Here is a 25,755-nt window from a genome sequence, read left to right as displayed (position 1 = left end):
CTGGCAGATTAAGGGCCTCCCATAGCTGCTGCCAGGCCCCTAATCTGCCATGGGCCCCTATATACCGCCTCCTCATGCTGCTGCCAGGTCCAGAGTCTGTCATGGGTCCCTGTACGGCCTCCCATTGCTGCTGTCTCCATCGCCACACTCTGCCATGTGCCACTTTCAGGTCTCCTCACACACTGCTGGTGTGTAGAATTTTTTGACATAGGGTGCTGGCAGATTAAGGGCCTCCCATAGCTGCTGCCAGGCCCCTAATCTGCCATGGGCCCCTATATACCGCCTCCTCATGCTGCTGCCAGGTCCAGAGTCTGTCATGGGTCCCTGTACGGCCTCCCATTGCTGCTGTCTCCATCGCCACACTCTGCCATGTGCCACTTTCAGGTCTCCTCACACACTGCTGGTGTGTAGAATTTTTTGACATAGGGTGCTGGCAGATTATGGGCCTCCTATAGCTGCTGCCAGGCCCCTAATCTGCCATAGGCCCCTATATACCGCTTCCTCATGCTGCTGCCAGGTCCAGAGTCTCTCATGCCATGTGCCACTTTCAGGTCTCCTCACACTGCTGGTGTGTAGAATTTTTTTGACATAGGGTGCTGGCAGATTAAGGGCCTCCCATAGCTGCTGCCAGGCCCCTAATCTGCCATAGGCCCCTATATACCGCCTCCTCATGCTGCTGCCAGGTCCAGAGTCTGTCATGGGTCCCTGTACGGCCTCCCATTGCTGCTGTCTCCATCGCCACACTCTGCCATGTGCCACTTTCAGGTCTCCTCACACACTGCTGGTGTGTAGAATTTTTTTGACATAGGGTGCTGGCAGATTAAGGGCCTCCCATAGCTGCTGCCAGGCCCCTAATCTGCCATAGGCCCCTATATACCGCCTCCTCATGCTGCTGCCAGGTCCAGAGTCTGTCATGGGTCCCTGTACGGCCTCCCATTGCTGCTGTCTCCATCGCCACACTCTGCCATGTGCCACTTTCAGGTCTCCTCACACACTGCTGGTGTGTAGAATTTTTTGACATAGGGTGCTGGCAGATTAAGGGCCTCCCATAGCTGCTGCCAGGCCCCTAATCTGCCATGGGCCCCTATATACCGCCTCCTCATGCTGCTGCCAGGTCCAGAGTCTGTCATGGGTCCCTGTACGGCCTCCCATTGCTGCTGTCTCCATCGCCACACTCTGCCATGTGCCACTTTCAGGTCTCCTCACACACTGCTGGTGTGTAGAATTTTTTGACATAGGGTGCTGGCAGATTAAGGGCCTCCCATAGCTGCTGCCAGGCCCCTAATCTGCCATAGGCCCCTATATACCGCCTCCTCATGCTGCTGCCAGGTCCAGAGTCTGTCATGGGTCCCTGTACGGCCTCCCATTGCTGCTGTCTCCATCGCCACACTCTGCCATGTGCCACTTTCAGGTCTCCTCACACACTGCTGGTGTGTTGAATTTTTTGACATAGGGTGCTGGCAGATTAAGGGCCTCCCATAGCTGCTGCCAGGCCCCTAATCTGCCATGGGCCCCTATATACCGCCTCCTCATGCTGCTGCCAGGTCCAGAGTCTGTCATGGGTCCCTGTACGGCCTCCCATTGCTGCTGTCTCCATCGCCACACTCTGCCATGTGCCACTTTCAGGTCTCCTCACACACTGCTGGTGTGTAGAATTTTTTGACATAGGGTGCTGGCAGATTAAGGGCCTCCCATAGCTGCTGCCAGGCCCCTAATCTGCCATAGGCCCCTATATACCGCCTCCTCATGCTGCTGCCAGGTCCAGAGTCTCTCATGCCATGTGCCACTTTCAGGTCTCCTCACACTGCTGGTGTGTAGAATTTTTTTGACATAGGGTGCTGGCAGATTAAGGGCCTCCCATAGCTGCTGCCAGGCCAATAATCTGCCATAGGCCCCTATATACCGCCTCCTCATGCTGCTGCCAGGTCCAGAGTCTGTCATGGGTCCCTGTACGGCCTCCCATTGCTGCTGTCTCCATCGCCACACTCTGCCATGTGCCACTTTCAGGTCTCCTCACACTGCTGGTGTGTTGAATTTTTTGACATAGGGTGCTGGCAGATTATGGGCCTCCTATAGCTGCTGCCAGGCCCCTAATCTGCCATAGGCCCCTATATACCGCTTCCTCATGCTGCTGCCAGGTCCAGAGTCTCTCATGCCATGTGCCACTTTCAGGTCTCCTCACACTGCTGGTGTGTAGAATTTTTTTGACATAGGGTGCTGGCAGATTAAGGGCCTCCCATAGCTGCTGCCAGGCCCCTAATCTGCCATGGGCCCCTATATACCGCCTCCTCATGCTGCTGCCAGGTCCAGAGTCTGTCATGGGTCCCTGTACGGCCTCCCATTGCTGCTGTCTCCATCGCCACACTCTGCCATGTGCCACTTTCAGGTCTCCTCACACACTGCTGGTGTGTAGAATTTTTTGACATAGGGTGCTGGCAGATTAAGGGCCTCCCATAGCTGCTGCCAGGCCCCTAATCTGCCATGGGCCCCTATATACCGCCTCCTCATGCTGCTGCCAGGTCCAGAGTCTGTCATGGGTCCCTGTACGGCCTCCCATTGCTGCTGTCTCCATCGCCACACTCTGCCATGTGCCACTTTCAGGTCTCCTCACACACTGCTGGTGTGTAGAATTTTTTGACATAGGGTGCTGGCAGATTAAGGGCCTCCCATAGCTGCTGCCAGGCCCCTAATCTGCCATAGGCCCCTATATACCGCCTCCTCATGCTGCTGCCAGGTCCAGAGTCTGTCATGGGTCCCTGTACGGCCTCCCATTGCTGCTGTCTCCATCGCCACACTCTGCCATGTGCCACTTTCAGGTCTCCTCACACTGCTGGTGTGTTGAATTTTTTGACATAGGGTGCTGGCAGATTATGGGCCTCCTATAGCTGCTGCCAGGCCCCTAATCTGCCATAGGCCCCTATATACCGCTTCCTCATGCTGCTGCCAGGTCCAGAGTCTCTCATGCCATGTGCCACTTTCAGGTCTCCTCACACTGCTGGTGTGTAGAATTTTTTTGACATAGGGTGCTGGCAGATTATGGGCCTCCTATAGCTGCTGCCAGGCCCCTAATCTGCCATAGGCCCCTATATACCGCCTCCTCATGCTGCTGCCAGGTCCAGAGTCTGTCATGGGTCCCTGTACGGCCTCCCATTGCTGCTGTCTCCATCGCCACACTCTGCCATGTGCCACTTTCAGGTCTCCTCACACACTGCTGGTGTGTATAATTTTTTGACATAGGGTGCTGGCAGATTACGGGCCTCCCATAGCTGCTGCCAGGCCCCTAATCTGCCATGGGCCCCTATACCGACTCCTCATGCTGTGACGTTGCAACAAGGTGGAATTCAACCCTACATATGTTAGACCGCCTTTACGAACAGCAAAAGGCCATCACAGATTTCCTGATGTTAAAAGCGGATAAAGGTATTCCCTGTGTAACTTAGATGTCAGCCATTGGCAGCTCATGCGTGACACCTGCGCTTGCTCAGGCCCTTTGAGGAGGCCACGCTATTCGTGAGTCGGCAGGACTATGGGATGAACGACGTCATTCCTCTGTTGCACGTCCTGGAACAAATGCTGTTAACAATGGCTGGTCAGGGTGCGGTAGACGTGGCGCACAGATCTCAACGCCACATGACCCCTGTGGGGGCAGGACAGGAAGAAGAGGAGGAGGTAGAGGAGGACATTGGTGCTCAGGAATTATTGAGTGAAATGGGTGGTTTTTCCACTCAGCGGACAGGAGTGGAGGAGCAGGAGCATCTGGTAGAGGAGGAGGAGGAGGAGGAGACAGAGGACCCAGACGCACCGTGGCAGTATGCTGTGGAGATGGAGGCAGGGAGTCCCTCGCATTCCTTGGCACAAATGGCCCATAGCATGCTCGGTTGCTTGCGTAGCGACAGCCGAATAATAACCATCAGACAGAGGGATGACTTTTGGCTGTCCACCTTGTTGGACCCTCGCTACCGTTCCAAAATGGTGGCCTTTTTCACACCTGCTGAGAGGGAGGCCAAAATAACGTACTATAAAAACCACTTATGTAGTCAGCTGGTCTCTGCCTGTCTGCGCCAACGTCCATCCTCAGACACTGTGGGCCCTGTGCGCTCGCGTTCCGCTGCCATGGCAGCAGGGGAGGGGTGGGGTGGTAGGAGCAGTGGCAGCTCCACCAGCAGCGGCTGCCTCAGTCTGCAGTCGATGATGAGTAGCTTTCTTCACCAGCGCAGTGAGGAAACTACTAACCAGCCGCAGCAGCAGCAGCAGCAGCAGCATCAGGTGGACCTGGAGCAGGACCTCAAACAACAGGCTTAGGCCTACTTGGACAGCACCCTGCCAACCGAGGTAGACAATCCCCTTGACTACTGGGCAACGAAACTTGACCTTTGGCCCCAACTAGCTGAATTTGCCCTTGAAAGGCTGTCATGCCCGGCCAGTAGCGTGGCATCGGAGCGCGTGTTTAGTGCGGCAGGAGGTATTGCAACTCCGCGGAGGACACGACTGTCCACCCAAAGTGTGGAGAGACTGACGTTTGTGAAAATGAATCAGGCGTGGATTAGTCTGGATTTCAAACCACCAGTTCCTGACACAACTGACTAAATCCGCCATGAATCATGCCCCAAACATGTGCCACTTTCAGGTCTCCTCACACTGCTGGTGTGTTCCATTTTTTGTCATAGGGTGCTGGCAGATTACGGGCCTCCCATAGCTGCTGCCAGGCCCCTAATCTGCCATGGGCCCCTATACCGCCTCCTCATGCTGCTGCCAAGTCCAGAGTCTCTCATGGGTCCCTGTACGGCCTCCCATTGCTGCTGTCTCCATCGCCACACTCTGCCATGTGCCACTTTCAGGTCTCCTCACACTGCTGGTGTATTCCATTTTTTGTCATAGGGTGCTGGCAGATTACGGGCCTCCCATAGCTGCTGCCAGGCCCCTAATCTGCCATGGGCCCCTATACCGCCTCCTCATGCTGCTGCCAGGTCCAGAGTGTGTCATGGGTCCCTGTACGGCCTCCCATTGCTGCTGTCTCCATCGCCACACTCTGCCATGTGCCACTTTCAGGTCTCCTCACACTGCTGGTGGGTTCCATTTTTTGTCATAGGGTGCTGGCAGATTACAGGCCTCCCATAGCTGCTGCCAGGCCCCTAATCTGCCATGGGCCCCCGTACCGACTCCTCATGCTGCTGCCAGGCCCGTAATCTGTCATGGGCCCCTGTTGTCGCTTGTTGGCATATTCCGCTCGTTCAGATGCTCCTTCTCCTGCTACTCCTCTTCACGGATTCCGTCAGCAGTCTTTCTTGGAATCCGTTTCCAAGAGACAACAGTTTGCGAGCACGCACCAGACGGTGCAGAAACTGAACGTCCTCCTGTCCAAGTTGCTGCTGCCAGGCTTGTAATCTGTCATGCGCCCCTGTACCGCCTCCTCATGCTGCTGCCAGGTCCAGAGTGTGTCATGGGCCCCCGTACCGACTCCAAATGCTGCTGCCAGGCCCGTAATCTGTCATGGGCCCCTGTACCGCCTCCCCATGCTGCTGCCAGGTCCAGATTGTGTCATGGGTCCCTGTACGGCCTCCCATTGCTGCTGCCAGGCCTGTAATCTGCCATGGGCCCCCCTACCGACTCCTCATGCTGCTGCCAGGCCCGTAATCTACCATGGGCCCCTGTACCGCCTCCTCATGCTGCTGCCAGGTCCAGAGTGTGTCATGGGTCCCTGTACGGCCTCCCATTGCTGCTGTCTCTATCGCCACACTCTGCCATGTGCCACTTTCAGGTCTCCTCACACTGCTGGTGGTTTCCATTTTTGTCATAGGGTGCTGCATGGCCTCCCATTGCTGCTGCCTCCACCGCCACACTGTGGCTCCACACTCTGGTTTTGGCCCCGTGACTGGCCAAATGAGTGAAGTGTGCGGTGATTCTAAGATCGACGGCACTCATCTGCATGTCATACTGCCTGACAGTATTATTTCTCTTCCCCAGCAGACTCCAAGGGCATTTAAATTAAAGGTACAGTGTTCAGCACTAATATTAAGTCTCTCTGAAGCCTAGAAACACCCTTTTTTAAGTTAAATTCACAGCGAATATATTCGACTCGAATCGAAATTTTTCTACGAATTCGCCGAATCAGTCGAATCGAATTTTTGAATACTTCGCTCATCTCTAATTATAAGTCAGCTGACCTAAAATCAAAGGTCAAGCAGTGCACTATGGTTAATATGGTTGCACATTTTTGCATTATTTTGCAAACTCGCTAGGGGGAGAACCTCTGGGGGAGTCAAACATAGAAAAGGATCTGGGGTTCTAGTAGATGACAGACTTAGCAAAAGCATGCAATGCTATGCTGCAGCAAGCAATGCCAGCAGGCTGCTAGAATTAATTAAAAAGGATACTTACTCAAGAGATAAAACTATAATTCTACCACATTACAAAACTCTGATTTGGCCACATCTTGAATATGCAGTCCAGTTCTGGTCACAAATCCAGGAAGAATGACCTTGAACTGGAGAGGGTCACAAAGGGCAACAAAGCTAATAAGGGGGCTGGATGACCTCAGTTATAAGGGAATGGCTACAAACATCAAACTAAACTCAATCAAAAGAGGATATGATAGTGATATGCAAATCCTTGAATAGCAACTAACATTGGGAGGAAATGTTTTAATCCTAGGTCTCTAAAAAAGACATGCGTCTACACAATAAAGTTCAATGCTAAACTGCATAAAGGGTTCTTTACCGTGAGAATGGTAAGGATGTGGAACTCCTTTCCACAGTTGGTGGTGTCAGCAGAGAGTTCCGATAAGTTTAAAAAGTTTTAGATGTGTTTCTTAGTGAACACAATGTACAGGGTTAAGGAAAACAATAGTTACATACACACGTGCTCTCATATTGAACTGGATAGACGGTGTCTTTATCCAGCCCTACCAACTATGTAACAAACCCAAACACCATTTCTACTCTTCTACAGTTTTACAAATAATTATTTATTAAAAGGGTGTATGTTAACGTTAGTGCAAGTACTGTACATTGCCTGCATTGTTTGTTGTCTTTATGTTGTGCCTAAATGGTTTGGTAAAATGATGACGAGCTTCATTACTTCACGTTGCGTTTGTGTAGCTGATCTGTTATTCAACTGAAACCATGTGTTGTTAAATAAAGCAGATGCACTAGAGGGTGCTATTTTTCTTAAATACTCTTGTGTGGAAAAGTTTTTTCAATTACTGTATATTCATGGTAATTCTTGCATTTTGTGACTTTCCTCTTTATTGCCTCTGTCTTGACAAGTCAGTAATCAAAATAATGGTGATATTTACAAGTGGAAACATAGGGTGCCTGCTCTTACTTTGCATACTTGCCAACTGTCCCTGATTTGTTGGGACAATCCAGCTTTTTACCTTCTTGTCTTGCATTGGCATGTAGCGACCCCCCTGGCTGGGAGGAGAGAAAAACCCCCAGTGCAGAAGTGGACTTACATTTTACATTTCCTCAGGGTGGATCAAACAATAATGGTCACTTTTTCACCTTTTTTTGCTTCGGCTCACAGGGAGAGAAGGTTGAGGTTTCAGATTCCTCCAGCAAATGTGTCCCAGACTCCGTCATACTTCTCCATCCAAAGGAGTGCCAGGAGCCTCTGCTGGCGGACTCCATTCCCCCTCCAGCTGGACTTCCTTCCTCTGGCTCTCCAGCTTGGGTGCTGTACCTTCCTCAACCAGGCAGGGCAGCTTGAAGATTCTACGTTAGGCTCTAGAAAAAAGAGAGCTCACCAGGCTCCCCAAATATTTATATCCTCCCACAGCATAAACCACTGACCATGAATCTCCTAATGGTCACCACAGGAGACATACATGCTCATAAACCCAAGATTGTTACCACTCACATGACTATACCCCTGATAAGAGACATGAGAAGTGAGAATATAAATTGGCCGGGGGAAGCCTACTACCCAGAATATGAAATTTACCAGAAACATCTGATGGCAAGCTGGTTACAGCAGTGTCCTGGGAACATAGCATGAGGTATAGGCATCCTTAGTTCCTGGTGCTCATAGCGCATCAACCCAATCTCTGCCCTAAGTCCTGACACAACAAACGGCCTGGTCTTTTCAATTTTCCTCTGCCAGATCCTTTACCAACCACTCTTCAGAGCTCAGATTTGTTGACTTTAGTGCTCAAAAGTGGCAGGCACATTTTAAAACAGACAACCACCAGCAGAATGCCTCCCTCCAGCAGCTGAAGAGCCACATACTTCTTCTTGACATGTCCCTGCATCTCTCATTCTGCTGAGCAGAAACTCCACAGCTTCAGACAGCCTTGCCCAGCAGCTGCATACAGGAACATTCAAGAGGATCCCAGTCCAACACAGGATAGCATGATCACCATTGCCTTCCTGCCCACCCTGAGCACCACTGCCCTCGTGTCCACCCCACAACCCCCTTAGCCTTCCCACTGAGTACTCCTGCCTTCCTGCACCTCTCACTGAGCACCACTGCCCCATCCCCCCACCAAGCACTGCTGCCCCCCTGTCCCCCCCAAACAGGACAGCACTGCCCTCCTTTAACATCTCTGTCCCTCTCACTGAGCACCATTGCCCCCCAACTCCCACTGCCTCCCCGTCCCACCACTGACCAACATCAGCCCCGGTTCACCTTATTGCCCCCTTGTTCACTCCACTGCCCCCTGTCCTCCCTACTGAGCACCACTGCTGCCCCACTGAGCACTATTGCCCCCTGTCCCCTCAAACTGAAAACCACCGGCCCTTGTACCCCCTCACCACTATGCACCATTGCCCCCTGCCCCCCACTGCCTCCATGTCCCACCACTGCCTCCATCCACCTCATTTCCCCCTGTTCACCCCACTGCCCTGTGTCCTCCCTACTAAGCACTACTACCTCCCCATTTAGCACTACTCCCTCCTGTATCCTCAATTTGAACACCACTGCCCCCTGCATCCCCCCACTGAGCACCACTGCCCCTCTGCCCCGCACTGCCTCCCTGTTCCACTACTGAGCACTACTGCTTCCATCAACCTCATTTCCCCCGTTCACACCATTGCCCCGTGTCCTCCCCACTGAGCACCACTGCCCCCCCTGTCCAACCCACTGTCCCCTGCCCCCCCTCTGAGCAATACTGCCCACCTGTCCCCCCACTGAGTACCACTGCACTCCTGCCTACCCCAATGTCCCCCTGTTCTCCTCCACTGAGCAATATTTCCCTCCAGTCTCCCCAATAAGCACAACTGCCCTCTGTCCATCCCATTACCCCCCATCCCCCCATCTGTGATAATTGCTCCCACTACCACCACTACTGCTCCTATCCCTTTGATCCCCACTGAGCACCAATGTTTCTCCTTTTTCCCTATTAGGGCACCAATGTACCCTTGGGGATTGTGAGGCAGCATGCGTGATATATGCCAGACAAGGTTCCATCTGACATGGGCTCTCTGGGCTTTATTTTGGAGATACAGTATACATACACATCTCTTTCTGCTCCTGTTTTCCCCTCTTTTATGCTGACTGGTCAAAAGGATACTTATATGTGCTACAAAAACTGCAATCAAATTTGAAGACTGAATAAGAGATCGTTTATACGGTTTATTGTAGCTGCTATTATACACCTCGAGTGCTCATTATTGTGGGCAATTGCAAAGATATAGAGATCGTTCGAATAATGGGAAGTCCTTAGTTGCTATATCGAAACCATCCTAATAGTTGGAGTAAGAATATACAAGATAAAATGTGGCTCTTAGTCCAAGTGGGTGTTAGACTGGTTGCGGTCCAGATCCGTCCCCTCTGTCCCATTGCTTCCATCCACCTCAGATGCATTTTTTGCACATTACTATTACCATTATCTCCTCATATGATCCTCGGTTCATCCTGAAAAAGCTTTACGAGAAACATGTTGACATAAGAGAGTCTATCTCCTTCCTTCTCCTCCACTGGACTTTTTGAGGAACATATAGAGAAAAACCAAACCAGTTTATTCTGTTTAACAACATTAAAATCAAGAATAAGGCTTTACACAAGTCATTAAAAATATGTCTACCTTTAGATTTACATAGATGTAATGATTCTAACGCAAAATCCACATGTAAACTTGATGCATTTCGAATGATCTTCCTCAGAAGTACATGTGAAATGAATCTGCACATATGAAAACATAAATTGTAGACATACAAATCAAAACTTACAATTAAGACTTGAAAAGTTAATCAACAATTGTAGACAACAATCATATCAAATCAAATTTTCAAGTAACAATATGATGGAATAAACATTCCAGCTGATACTGTGCTCTGTAACTCCAAATAGCATATATATATATATATATATATATATATATATATATATATATATATATACACAATTGTGTTCAAAATAATAGCAGTCAGACATCACTAACCTGATCAATCACTGTTTTTGATAGAAATGATATTTCTACATGGCAAATCATTTACTAGCAGGTGTAGTAGAGTAATAGAAATCCAACAGACCCAACAGTCATGACATGCATGCTGCTGATTCTCTGTAATTGAATCACTAATTGAAAGGGGCATGTTCAAAATAATAGCAGTGTGGAGTTCTATTAGTGAGGTCATTCATTCTTTGAAAAACAGGTGGCAATTATTGCCCTTATTTAAGAAAGGAAGGCAGCAAATGTTGTACATGCTGGTTACAGTGCATTTCTCTCTGAAATTCTGAGGAAAATGGGTCGTTCCAGACATTTTTCAGAAGAACAGCGTACCTTGGTTAAATAGTTGAATGGAGAGGGGAAAACATATAAAGAAGTGCAGAAAATGATAGGCTGCTCAGCTAAAATGATCGCAAATGCTTTAAAATGGCAACCAAAACCTGAAAGACGTGGAAGAAAGCGAAAAAACTACCATTCGAATGGATAGAAGAATAGCCAAAATGGCAAGGACTCAGCCAACAATCAGCTCCAGGAAGATCAAAGAAGGTCTAAAGTTACCTGTGAGTACTGTTACAATTAGAAGACACCTATGTGAAGCCAAGCTATCTGCAAGAAGCCCCCGCAAAGTCCCACTGTTGAAAAAAAGACGTGCTGAAGAGGTTACAATTTGCCAAAGAGCACATTGACTGGCCTAAAGAGAAATGGTGCAACATTTTGTGGACTGATGAATGTAAGATTGTTCTTTTTGGGTCTAGTGGCTGGAGACAGTTTGTCAGATGACCGCCAAACACTGAATTCAAGCCACAGTACACTGTGAAGACAGTGAAGCATGGTTGCACAAGCATCATGATATGGGGATGTTTCTCATACTACGATGTTGGGCCTATTTATCGCATACCAGGGGTCATGGATCAGTTTGAATACATCAGAATACTTGAAGAGGTCATGCTGCCTTATGCTGAAGAGGAAATGCCCTTGAAATGGGTGTTCCAACGAGACAACGACCCCAAACACACCAGTAAACGTGCAACATCTTGGTTCCAGACCAACAAGATTGACGTTATGGAGTGGTCAGCCCAATCCCTGGATCTTAATCCAATAGAAAACTTGTGGGGTGACATCAAAAATGCAGTTTCTGAGGCAAAACCAAGAAATAAAGAAGAACTGTGGAATGTAGTTCAATCATCCTGGGCTGGAATACCTGTTCACAGGTGCCAGAAGTTGGTTGACTCCATGCAACACAGATGTACAGCAGTTCTCAGAAACAGTGCTTATACAACGAAATATTCATTAAGTGATTCAAAGGAAAGCAAAATCTTCAAACATTTTTCAGTTTATATAGTGAATGTTTGAGTTTGTAAAGAAGAATACAAACACTGCTATTTTTTTGAACAGTCTAATATTCACTTTTCTTCAAATTTGTTTAGAGGAACAACACAAATTTGATATATTTTTCTTCATGTTTTGATCTGGAATAGAATGTGTAGTGTTCCCAATGCATTTGTGTGTATGGAAATAAAAGCTATTAGAAGGATTTTGAGCTTTATTTACTTTTTTCAACACACTGCTATTATTTTGAACACAACTGTATATATATATATATATATATATATATATATATATATATATATATTTATTTATTTATTTTTTTCATTCTATTGGTTGAACTGGATGAACTTGTGTATTTCTTCAACCAGACTAACTATGTAACTATATCTAGCTTGCTGCTTATGTTCCGTCACAAATCATAATGGGCAGGAAGAGGAGTGGTTTGTATGAGAATGTCTTCATGGTGTATCTCCCTCACACAGCAGCTGGTAGATCCTAACAGTGCACCTGAGTAAAACATGTTCTGCATTCATACAACACTTACCCTCTGGCTCTTATACTTTTTTGCCATTTTTACAGGTAAGAGTTATTTCAAATGATTAAAATGAAATATTACATTTATAAGCTAATACAAATAAATCCAAATACAGAATGATAGTGCTCTGCGTATTTATAGTGAATATAACAGATTCAACAACAATGTGAAAATGTTTTAAATATTACAGAAGAGTTGGCCATGACTGGTGGATGTTATTTGCACATTTGTTATTAATGCCAGAATCATTTTCAAAATGCAGTTCTAAACCACTATATTCTTTTTGCAAATTGTATTTTTTTCAAGAATGCTTTTGATGAGTAAAATGTGTAATGAATATTTTGCTTCTTTTTCAGATGTGCGCTGTGAGTCTGTGGTGTTGCAGATCCCCAGTGTTAGCAGCACAGAAGAACAGACTGTCACACTAAATTGTAGTCACAATATAGACAAGTATCAGTTCTTAGCATGGTACAAACTTGTTCCTGGCTTACCCCTGGAAATCTGTGCATATGGTTTTATTACTCCTACTAATGCAAACCCAAGGTATTCTATGATTATTCTGGAAAGGAGCCTGCTGACTATTCAGCTGCAGATAAAGAATGTGAAGGGGGAAGATGCAGCTGTCTATTACTGTGCAGTGAGTGACACAGTGATAAAGGCAGACTGCAGCCTTGTACAAGAATCTACAGCACTTCTTTAGGTTCCTACACATTTGAAAAACACAAAATTTCAAACTGAATCTTTCCAAATAAAATATAGGCTCAAGATAGAGTAACAGCACACTGAGCCATTGCCTGCGTAGTCTGGGTGCTGCCACACAAAATCGCTCGGACTGTGTGGGGACGTGTGTGGATGCTGTAGGTAAGGAGTTTCAGGAGAGACCTGTGAACAAAGCCTGAGGCGTGGGGCAATGAGAGACAGTCCCCGGAATTCACAAAGACTGGCGCACGCCAATTTTGCAAAGGTGTCTCTCATGTGTTCTAAAAGTGGTGCAGAATGTGCCAAATCCATGTACCTGTCTAGGACTTGTACTCGCTGCACCACTTTTAGAATGCACATGAGACACTTGCACAAAATCTGTCTGAGCCATATTTTCTCTGTATTCCAAAAGAGAGCTGGTCTTACTTACCTCCACCTTTACATTTGACACATTCATTGCATTCGCGTGCCCTAAAATGTATACATTTTAGTGTATTTCTAATTGCATATCATTAACCGTTGCATTATTATCTTGTGACAATAAAAAAATGGAACTATGGCTATTTTATTTTCTAGGGTATCTGCTTTCAGAAAATATATATTATTTGGGGGTTTTAACTAATCTTTATGCCTAAAATGTCCTCCATGAGTAAAGCAACCCATACACAATCTGCTCCCAGCAGACATTCCTTGAACAACCATTCGAGTAGTGCTGTGATAGATGTGAGCAAGTTTGTTTAGAAGCCCAGATTGTGGATCTAAAGAATCAGCTAACAATATTAAGGAGAATTAACAACTTCAAGATGAGTCTGCACCTCAACCCTTAGGTGCTGGCTGGGGCCAATATAGAGGGAGTGGAGATACAGAGCTTAGTAAATGTGTTACAGTTAGAAAATGGAGGATAGTCCACAATACAATAGATATGCCTGGTTGCATGATATCAGGGATATTAGCTCATGGATAACATTGCTGAAGCTTCTAGCTGCCAGGGCAATGTCTGCTTCAGGATGGATGGGAGCAAAAATATAGGATAAACAGATACTGGTGGTAGGGGACCCCAATATTAGAAGGACAGATAAGTTAATCCGCCACAAAGACCATGGTTGATGAACAGTATTTTGTTTACTAGATGCTTAGGTTCGACACATTGCAGATTGTGTGGACAGATTATTGGATGAGGCTGTCATGATACACATTGGTACAAATGTTAAAATTGGATGACGATGGAATGTCCTAATAAACCATTTTAGGGAATTAGGTACCAAGCTAAAGAAAAGGACCTACAAAGTGGCATTTTCAGAAATACTTCCTGTGTCATGGACCACACCAAAGAGGCAACAGGATCTCCAGGAGCTAAACATGTAGCTGAGAATCTTGTATAAGCAGGCAGGTTTGGGGCTCCTTGAGAACTGGACTGACATTTCAATCAGTTACCATATTTACAGTAGAGATGGTCTACACCTACATAAAGGGGTACAGCTTGGTTGAGGAAAAATGGTTAGAAGGTTGGAGGAGCTTTTACACTAGAATCAGAGGAAGGGATAAGTAAAAAAAACATACCAAGTCCAGTGCAGGAAGTCTTGCTAAATCTAATTGTATTTCAAAAGTGAGCAATAATAAAATCTTAAAGGCTGGTATAAAAATAAAAGGTATGCACACAAATGCTAGCGGTCTGGCTAGCATAACAGAGGAGCTAGTACTTCTCTTACAGGAGGAAGATAATGACGTTGTAGTAGCATCGGAAGCCTAGGTAGACAGCTCACATGTCTGGGCTGGAATATCAATGGGTACATGCTGTTTCAGAGGTACAGGGTACACAGAAGGAAGGGGGTTATGCCTGTATGTCACGAATGATCTGGAAGCGAATTTACCACTAATACAACTTGTGACAGTGAAAAATCTTTATGGCTGGAGCTTTAAGGGAATGATACATTGGTAAAATTGCAGGTGTATGCTATAGGTCCCATAAAATTAAGGATGAGGTGGAAAGCCAGCTTCCTTCACAGATAGAAATGGTGGCAAAAGAGGGGCAACATTATTATTATCGGAAATTTCACCTATTCTGATACTGATTAGGCAAAAGGAACTGCATACTCAACTGAGGCTCACTATTTCTGGAACTTATTACAACCCAATTTCATGGGTCAAATGTTGAAGTCCCAGCTAGGAAAAATGATCTGTTGGATCCATTAATTTCAAACAACAGAGATCTGATTGTGGATGTAAAATTATGGACCTGATGTTTTAAACCCAGGAGCCTTTACAGAGCTTAGCCATGTTATAGACTGACCATTTTTACTATTGTTTGACACCTAACTGATTGGAATAATACCTACAGATTGGGGGAAAGCAAATATGGTACAATAAAAAGGGTTGAGATAGTAAACTATGACAATAGTAAAGTTTAAAAGGAATAGTAAAGGACTACTTTCAAGATTTTGCATGTGAAAATGATATCATAAGTAACAATAAACCAATAAACATGGGTTTATGAAGGACCTTTCTTGATAGACAAACCTATTAACATTCTAGGAGGAAGCAAGCAGTGATTTAGATAGAGGAAAACCTGTAGACATTGTTTATCTGGATTTTGCTAAAGCATTCAATACAGAACCCCACAAATGCTTAATTTACAAAATAAAGTTTATTAGGATTGAAAAAAATTGTATATGCCTGAATAAAAAATTGGAATAGGAACACATCCAGGGAGTAGTGGTAAACGGCTATTTTCTAAATAGTTAAAGGTTGTGAGTGGTGTGCCACATGATATAGCAATTTTACAAGATGACCTTGATAAAATAGCGGGAGAGCAGCTACAGGGCAGATGAGGTTCATTGTTGAAAATGCAGTTTCGTGTCTGGGATCTAAAAATATGTATTCAAAATTCTCATTAGGAGGCACTCTTCTGGGAAAATCGGGGATGGAAAATGATCTGGGGGTCTTTGTAGACCACAGACTCAGCAATAGCATGCAATGCTAAGCTGCAGCTAGCAAAGCTAACAGAATACTATCATGTTTTAAAAAGAGTGTTTATTCAAGAGACAAAACTATAAGTCTAAAACTTTACAATACTCTGGCTCAGCCTCATCTTCAATATGAAGATAAAGTGTTACTAAGCTCACAACAGTAAAATCAGTCTGTATATGCAGTAAAGCGTGCTTGTTATACTTACTGTGGAACCTAAGGGGTTAATCCTCTGCATTGCGTAAAAAGGCTGTTTGATCATGACTCCTCTGATCCTCCCCTTCTTCCAGTGCCTCCCCGCCCCTTATCTCCTGCTAGGACATATTGTGTGGAGACACTCTGCACATGTTCAGTTCGGTGTGTATTGCTAGAGAGGTTTTTCTTTTCTTGGAAAAAGTGCAGGTGATCAGCACAGGGCCAATTAGCACTGTCCAGACAGAGGTCCTGTATCCTTCTAGAGCAGAAAGAAAACTCCTCCTACAAGCTTTAACCAGTGCTCTGCTTGACACTGATAAGAAGTCACAAGACTGCTCTAACTGCGGATGAGAAAGGGTATTTAGCAGTTTATATTTACTAAAATAATTGCATTTCCATGTTGTTTGTACTGTGGGAGACCAGATATAGTGGATGCAGGGTCCTTGAACTAGAGGGAACTCAGAGAAGGATAGGAAACTAATAAAGGGGCTGGAGGATCTCACTTATGAGGTATGATAAAAAAAAAATAAACTTATGCTACCTGGAGAAAAAATCTTATACAATAAACATAGGAAAACTAAACAAAACACACTTTTTATTTATTGACCAGTGTCGATTTAAAGAATAATAGTGTTACCATAGATAAAAAAGTGTTTTTTTCTGTAATTTGTCCTGAATAAAATAACACTAAAATTATGATTCTTGTAGAAAGCATTGCAAAGTTAATTTTTTGTTCAATTTGTCACTTTTTTAAATTTGAAAGGGCTAAACAGAGGAAACATTTTATGCAAAGCCCAACTTCTGTCAGCCATACTTGTTCCAGGTGTTTGACTCATATCATATGCAGTGCAGCCATGACGCCAAAATCTGTCCCAGAGCCCGCACCTTTAAAAATTCACCCTTTTATCGGGATTTTGTATTTTATTTTATTTTGCAAGTTTGTGAAAAGGAAAATTGAAAATCTGAATAAAGATAATAAAAAAAAAAAAATTCAGTCAGCAGTGCCCTCTCCCATCTTTTTTCCTTTCAAGTTTCCTTTACATGAGTACAGTATAGTGTGTATATGATTACCCTAGGTTCACATCTAAGAGTTTTCCACAGCATTTTGCGTTTTGCAGAAATGCAGTACAGTCCATTTAACATAATTTCCTATGGGACATGTTCATGGACTTTTTTAAATGTACAAAGTTGTATTTTTGGTTCTATCGACTTTAATGGAAACGCTACAGAGTTTTTGCTGCATTCTGCACAAGAAAAATATAAAAATTTAAAAAAATGCAAAATGCATCAAAAACGTGGCAAAAATGCAGGTGAAAAAATGGAAAATGCAATCCAAAACGCAATACAGAAACGCAAACAGCATACATGTGAACCTAGACTTAGTCTACATTCATTTTGATGTTTCGCTGTTATTGAATATTATCACCCATTGTTCACTAGAGGGGGCTATTTGCATAGCCTATGCATTTGTCTTCAAAGTGCTATGCAAAGGGATCTTTAAACATTGTTGTACAATACAAATAGGATGACAAATTATCAGTATTACACTGTTTTGGTGATATTTGATTTTTATAATAAGCAGTGAGCACATTATAACACCGTATAATAAGATAATAACAGCTGCAAAGAGTAAAGTTGAAATCCTAGTAGAATATAGTTACTAGAATGCAAAACATAACATAATAAAGAAGAGCAGTTACCATTAATGATGGGTATATTTAACAAAATATTTCAGGGAATAATGATGCTACATGAACTGCAGCAGCCAATCAAATTCCCTAAATTTAGAACTGCCAGGACAGTGAATTATGATTGCTGGTAATTGTTAGGTCTTATTGCCCCACTTTGAAATATAATGAAGCCCAATATTTATAGTATGCCTGTCTTACCCCTGGTTCACATATCCGCATTCCCGCGGGCCGCGTTTTGCGTGGGCACGAGAGCCCATTCATTTTAATGGACTCCTGTGCCCTGGGACATGCAGCAAAGAAGTCCCTGCACTTCTTTGGAAAACGCAGCCCACACGGGAACCTCAGTTCCCAGTATAGTTGTGATTTCCAATTGTTAGGCCTTATTGCGCCACTTTGAAATATTATGAAGCCCAATATGTATAGTATGCCTGTCTTACTCCTGGTTCACATATTCGTGTTCCAGCGGGCCACGTTTTGCGCGGGCATGAGTGCCCATTTATTTGAATGGACTCCCGTGCCCCGGGACACGCAGCAAAGAAGTCCCTGCATTTCTTTGGAAAACGCAGCCTGCAAGGGATCCCCGGTTCCCAGTATGGTTGCAATTTCCAGTGCGGGTGACGTGCCATTAGAATTAATGGCACCCGCCCACGGGTCCAAATTCCTCTGTGCGGGTGGCTGCACGGATTTTTTGTGCGGATCCACAGTGGCACCACCCGCACAGATGTGAACCTAGCCTTATAATGCATGATCAATATTCTGTTTGTTGCCAGCAAAAAATATTTATTTTCAGAAAATAGGTATCAAATATTCTCAAAAATGTTGAAACGTTTAAAGTGCACACCTTTATGTTCTATATCACGTTGCTGAATTTCTTGACTATTAAATAAATAATGTTTTAAAAAATGAAACATTTTGGAATCTCCTCCTCCTTCCTGTGTCATGTATATAACATACAGAGTACCACATATCTGAAAACAGCAACAAACATGCACATCTTCCACTGTCTTCCTCTAGTACTTGAGGCAGTCTTTATGTGTAGGTAACAGCAATTGTAATATATAATTGCATCGCTAGTAACATTTGATTAGACTTTATGTATGTGTATGTATGTATATATATATATATATATATATATAAAAATTTTAACTGCTCGGCTGGACAAGAAATGTATGTAGGCTATACAATTTGTATTAATCTAATATTCCATCTTTTTTTTCTTTCAGATTCTGCCTTTGCACAAACAGTGACCCAGTCACTCCAGAGCACAGTGCTCTCTGAAGGAACAAATATTACTATAGACTGCAGTTATAGTGGGTCAGCATATACCATGTTTTGGTACCTGCAGAAGCCAGGACAGAACATAAAGTTTCTTCTGCAAGAACTCACCAAAAAGGAAGACTTAGCTAATGACCTGAAAGACCGTGTTGACTATGAACATGATAAGACAGGTCGTCAATTTCCCCTGAGACTGAAACGTTTGACTTCTTCTGATTCTGGGACATACTACTGTGCACTGAGTCCCACACTGTATGGAGGCTATGTGAAGGATGTGCAATAATGTGGTGCTTGCAGCTCTCAGTAAACCACTAGCTAACACAGTGCTAGCAGTATATGTATTCATCTGATTATTCCTTAAAGGCCAACTAAACTCAGTTTAAATCAGCTAAAGACATTCCAGCCGCATCAAAACAGAAGTCTTGCAATTTTTTTTTTTTAAGAAAGCAGTGGAAAAGACTGTCCACCACCTGCTATAGAGAATGGCCCTTGCTACTGTGTGGAATCAGTGGTCTCACTGCAAAGGTCAGACACACCTCTTGCTGAGTCAGATCTTGATCCTGGATAGGAAAGATCTGTCTGGATTACCTTAATTTACCTAGATTGTATGGATTATCCTGGATTGAGATATACAGGCGTGCCTCGGTTTACGAATTTAATGCGTTCTTCGGGGTGTTTCCTATTGCGAAAAATTCTTAAACCAAAACGTGGTTTCCCATAGGAATGCATTGAAAACCAATTAATCCATTCCAGAGGTCAGAAAAAAGTAAAAAAAAAATTATTTTATCTGTTCAAAACTCTTTTTAAAGTGCACTTTAAATTCATAAATACTGCACAGGGACATGATTACAGAAAAATTTGTAAATGCATTGAAAACCAATTAATCTGTTTCAGAGGTCAGAAAAAAGTAAAAAAAAGTCTTATCTGTTCAAAACTCTTTATAAAGTGCACTTTAAAGGCACGGGGCTGGCACCATAAACCTCCCAGGCGCAATGCATCCTGGGGAAACTTACTTTGTATTGCAAAAAAAAATTTTAAACTGAGGCATTATTTTCAATGGATTTTCATTCGTAAACCGAAAATTACATTAACCGAGGCATTTCGTAAACTGAGGTACGCCTGTACTGTCCTTGCAGATTGGTCACATTTCTGCCTTTGAGGCTTGGGACTCACTGTTCAGCAACCTAATTTTTAGTCAAAATGTGGCTCATACCTTTTGAGTGTTTATAAATCCTAACTTGCAAATGTGACATGGTTAATACATTGTACACAATTTATGTAAGATCAACTGTGAAAGTGACTTTATGATATTAATTGCTAGGTGGCAAATTTGCATCATAAATATCAGTGATCATCATCAAGTCCAAAAAATCCTCATCCAAATGACAACTTCAAATGACATGAAATCAACGTAGACCTTAAGATTGTGGACCTGTTCATTCTCTACTTTTTGGTATGAAAATATTAGGGTCATTTAAGACCATAATTGGAATTAGGTTACCCAAGAAAGACTAGTTTTGTTGTCAGGTTATTATTGATTTATTACAGCTACTTATATAGCACCGTCAATTTACGCAGCGCTTTACATATATACAGTGAGTCCCCTACTTACAAATGAGTTCCGTTCTGGGAGTTTGTCCGTAAGTTCAATTTATTTGTAAGTCCAACAAAGTAAGGTTTATAATATTTTTCACACAAATAATGCATAAAAAACACAAGACATTCTGTAAAGAAAGGATGTTTAAACTTACAGTACTTTGAAAGGTAAAGTAGTACAAGACCTCTGCTTTTATGCTTGCTTCCAGACATCCTAGGCTTGAAATCAACACTATTGTACTATACAGTAAAGTACACAGCAGAACAACCGCTTCTGGCAGAGGGTGCATGCAGTTGACAATGTCCAGCAGACACGTGAGCTACTTTCATGATTTGGCATGTGAATACATGTTCCCATCTTTGAAAGTTTTCAACTCGAATGTTTGTAAGTAGAGAACTTACTGTATATTGTACATTCATTCAGATCAGTCCCTAACCCTCAAAGGTGTACAATCTAAAGTCCCTAACCAGGGGCGGACTGACAACTCATGGGGCCCCCGGGCAATAGGGGATCATGGGGCCCCTGTGTCCTTGCCCAAACTCAAAAAAGCCTATGAAAAAGGTACCAGGGGCATCTCATGGGGCCCCCTACTGACCCCGGGCCCTCGGGCAGTGCCCGAGTTTCCAAATGGTCAGTCCGCCCCTGCCCCTAACTTACATTCATACACATACTAGGGCAAATTTAGACAGGATCCAATTGACCTACCAGCATGTCTTTGGAGTGTGGGAAGAAACCGGAGTACACAGAGGATATCCACGCAGGCATAGGGAGAACATGCAAACTCCAGGCAGGTGCTGCCATGGTTGGGATTCAAAACAATGACCCTAGAACTGCCAGGCGGAAGGGCTAACCATTTAGCCACAGTGCTGCCCATAAGGTCATAAATATTCTGCTACAAAACATAGAGTCCTTTGGCTGATGTAGTTTATAAGTTGTGATGAGGTTTCATGGATTGACCCAAAGGTGAATTTGTTTCTAAATTCAGAGTTTTGAATTCAGGAGAATTATGTAACCACCTAAAATTCTTTGTTCACCATTAACCCTAACTAGAAGACTCACAAGAGCAAACAATGATGGGTTAAACACATATATATATATATATATATATATATATATATATCTGTATATATTATAAACAGAGAAAAAGTCCAATCTGCAGCACCTAGTAAACGATTGTACTTTCTTTTTTTCTGTTTTTCTATATATTGGAGTTTGAGTGATCGCCATGGTCTGCTCTGCACCCCTGAAGGACTAAGTTCCATGATGGGTGTGTGCTGTCCTGACCTGTGTGTGTGTGTATATATTATATACCCATAAAAAAACAAAAAATAAAAAATAATTTGCAAAATTACTTCCAAATGGGGGCAAGGTCTGGCAATGGTGGTGTGAGGGAGTTGAATTGACTTTCTGAACTGCAGATTCCAGTGTGCCTGTGCAGTAAGAGGAGGGGAAAGAGGATTTTTATTGAACTGCCCAGGGAAAGTTCTTCCTTTTGGTACTGAGGAGTTAGATCAGAGGTGTCAAACTCAATTTCATTGTGGACTGCATCAGCATTATGGTTGCCCTCAAAGTACCGGTTGTATCTGTAAATGTATCTACTCTCTGTCATATTAAATCATTTCCCCTGCATGCAATTATTACTGATTTTAGCAATGGCTTAAGCAGTGAAGGGCGGGTGCAGACTGGAATGCAGCCCACTCACCCTCCTGTAGCAGATGATGCAGGTCCGAAAAGGAGAGTCGCACACCGCTGGTATCATCAGCAAGAAAAGTTATTGTAGACTACTCAAACAGAGCATGGTTCTGCAATGGTGTTCTCTCTGAACAGTCTCCAATAAAGTTTCTTGTGGATGATACCAGCGGTGTGCAACTCTCTTTTCAACTGGCATAGAATTGTATTATCCTCACAATAATTATAAGCAGCTGTCCAGGTCACCCCATGCCCTTTACAGCAAATATTAAGAGTCCCCCCACTCTTCCTTACATCACAGTGCATCCCCTTTATCTTGTGCTGCTGCCAGGAAGAGGCTGGGGGTGGAAGCAGAAAGTTCAGGGTCTGGAGGAGGATCAGAGGAGGGCTGGAGTCAGCTGCTGATGTCTGCAGAATGCTGAAACCAGGGGAGGTGGACAGATTGGGTGCTGTGGCTGCACAGAAAGGAGAAATGTAGAAGGAGTTCTGTCCTACCCTCTGCTGCTGACTGCTGAGATGGAGGAGGTGGGGGAAAAGACAAGCCTCTTGGTAGCTGTACAAAGAAGCGCAGGATCTGGCAGAGGAGTTCTGTCCTCCTCTATGCTGCCGACTGCTGAGGCAAGGTGGGGACAGGGACGGGGGGTGACGCAGCTGCAGGAGAGGTGTGAGGGCCCTGTGTTTGACACATTTGAGTTAGAGTGAGTACTTCTGGGCCGTGCAACACTGCACATATCACAGGTTCTGCATCGTTGCCACAAGAAGACTGGAGTGTCCACTCACCTTCTGCTTTTGAGGAGAGACTGAGGTGGCCCCCTTCTACAGCAAGTGACCTGCTTTGTTAAGTGGTTTTACACAGAGCAGCCATGATCCTCTTCTTCTTAGGTCCCCCACCGGAGCTCCTCCATCTTGATCAGTGCCCCAATAGCAAACCATTTGCTATGGGGGCACTGGTGAGTGTTCACTCTCAAGCCCATCTCTATGCATCCGTAAGACACATAAAGCCTCATCTCGGCCCTGCCCCCCCACTTTCTCCTTATTGGCTCACTATCTGTGATTGACATCTGTAGGAGCCAATGGCTCCCACCGCTGTCTCAGCCAGTGAGGAGAGTGAGTCCCAGAACAGCCAAAGATCTAATGCACATCGCAGGATCGAGAGAGGACTCAGGTGTGTATTACAGGGCCTGAAGGGGTTGCTTTACACTGAAGGTTTTTTACTTTCATGCATAACCACCACTTAAAACCACTTTAAGTTAGCATTGGACCCACTACTTGATGCCTCATTAGGCACCTTGAATACGTCATGTACCTTTTTGAAATTATTCAAAAAAGCCCTACAACTAGAACACTTGTTTGATATTTGGCTGCTTATGCATGGCAACACCAGAGACTTCACGTTATTATCTATTTCTTTCTTCACCATTCGACTTTGCTGTCAGTCACCTCATCCATTACAGAGAACATACCTGTCTTGGATCATGATACATTTTCTGTTACACTCACATTAGGTAAAACATTGCAAAATAGGAGACAGTGGAAACCTAAAGAGAATTTTCTCCCAGCAGCCCAGATTAAACAAGAATTTTAATGAGAACTCTCACAAATTTTCTCTATTAATAACATATGTCCCATGATGATCTGGGAATCGTACACATGCAATACAATCTGAGGTACCCAAATTAAACTAGGTCTGAGACTCAAAAATGTGAGAAATTCCAAAATACGTTTGTTATTAGAACATATGCCACTGTTTCAAAACTTTTAGGCTAGGTTCACACTATAAATCACATAGGAATGTGCACTGCATTGCTGTGAAGTTAACATGCAATTCAGAGCATTTTGAATGGGCTCAAATTACACCGCATCGTACCAAAATAATGCATGTACCAGTTTTAGAATCCCACTGCAACCGCATCACTTGGTCATTTTATACCATGTGATATGGTCCCGTCAAATGCACTGCCCTTGTAACCTGTGTTTGGACTGTCATTAACATTGCACTGACACCTACTGTAGATCACAAGGGCAGTCCTGGTGTGGTTTGAATGTGGTGCGGGAAAAACTCAAGGATTGCAGGCTTCCCACACCACATTCAAGTGTGAACTGTCCCATTAACTAAACAATGCACTAAGGTTCACAGTGCTAGGATTACATGGAAGTTGCTGAAGTACTGTATGAGGCCAAGTGAGTATCCCACAGCTGTCCTCAGCTCAAAGCCAGGATTCAGGCAGTCATGTCAGGTATATGGAATGAATGCTCAGTGTGGGTGGCAGATTATGTGGGATGTGCTGGGTTACAGGGGCCAGGACCATTTCTGTATCAATAGTTTTGCCTTTAGTTCTCCCTTAACCCTATTCATTGTGAATGCTCTATAAACATACCAACTTTGGGAACATGCAAATTTGCATGTTCAAGAATACCAATTTGAGAGGGAGAGGCATTGTATTATGAAATAAAAATTAGAATGTATAACTTTAGAGACAATAGCTGCAAATAACCTGCAAAAAAACTGTCCCAGCTGCAAAAAACTGTGTGGAATCTTTACAGTGTCAGAACACTGGAAAGGGGCATAAAAGGCTTCAGGACTAGGTAATGTTGGTGGGATGGCAGGACAGCAGAGCTTTCAGGAGCTCATAATGGTGGCAGGCCAGCAGAGGTTGCAGGGGCTGGAAATTATGGCAGGGCAGCAGTGGTAGCAGAAGTTGGCAATACTGGCAAGCCAGTATAATTGCCAGGAGCTGGTCATGGTGGCAAGCCAGCAGAGTTGGCAGCAGCTGGTAATGGTGGAAGGAGCTGGTATTGGTGTTACGCCAGCAGAGGTGATATGAACTAGTAATAGTGGCAAGAGAGCAGGGGTGGAAAGAGCTGGTATTAGTGTCAGGCCAGCAGCAGGGGCAAGATACACCAATGGTAGCATACCAGCAGAGGTGAGATTGAAGAAGCAAATAATGGTGGTAGGCTAACAGAGCTAACAGGATTTGTTAATGGTGGCAGGCCAGCAAAGGCAGAAGAAGCTGGTAATGGTGGCAGGCCAGCAGAGGGGACAGGGGCTGGCAAAGGTGGCAGGCCCGCAGAGTTGGTAGGAGCTGATAATGGTGGAGAGCCAGCAGTTAATTTAGAGATGGTAATAGTGATAGGCCAGCAAAGTTGGCAGGAGCTGGAAATGATTGCAGGCCAGGAGAGGTGTCAGGAGCTGGTAATGGTGGCAGACCAGCAGCAGTGGCAGTAGATGGTAATGGTAGCAGGCCAGCAGGGGCTAGTTCCCGATAAGGTCCACCTTGCTGTGGATTGACAGCGCATGATAGTGGTTGGATTCCTGTCAATTAAAAATAAGGTAAACTTGATAGGGAGCTAGTCCCTTAGTTCCCCATTAGACTCGACCCACCCAATAGGTGTC

At 44.5% G+C, this 25,755-nt stretch overlaps 1 gene segment (V, D, J or C); it reads left to right on the top strand.

The window, feature by feature from the left end:
- The first annotated feature begins 12,137 nt into the window (after positions 1-12,137).
- LOC149461539 (Ig kappa chain V region 3374-like) lies at positions 12,138-19,047 on the top strand. The segment is given in 3 exon segments: positions 12,138-12,204; positions 12,608-12,888; positions 19,024-19,047. Coding segments are annotated over 3 exon segments (372 nt in total).
- Positions 19,048-25,755: the final 6,708 nt, after the last annotated feature.

The sequence above is a fragment of the Staurois parvus genome, unplaced genomic scaffold, assembly GCF_062004578.1.
Source record: "Staurois parvus isolate SC_StPar_1 unplaced genomic scaffold, SC_StPar_1.0 ptg000199l, whole genome shotgun sequence".
Lineage (NCBI taxonomy): Eukaryota > Metazoa > Chordata > Amphibia > Anura > Ranidae > Staurois > Staurois parvus.
The sequence above is the reverse complement of the archived record's forward strand: the minus strand, read 5'-3'. Positions and strand labels throughout refer to the sequence as shown.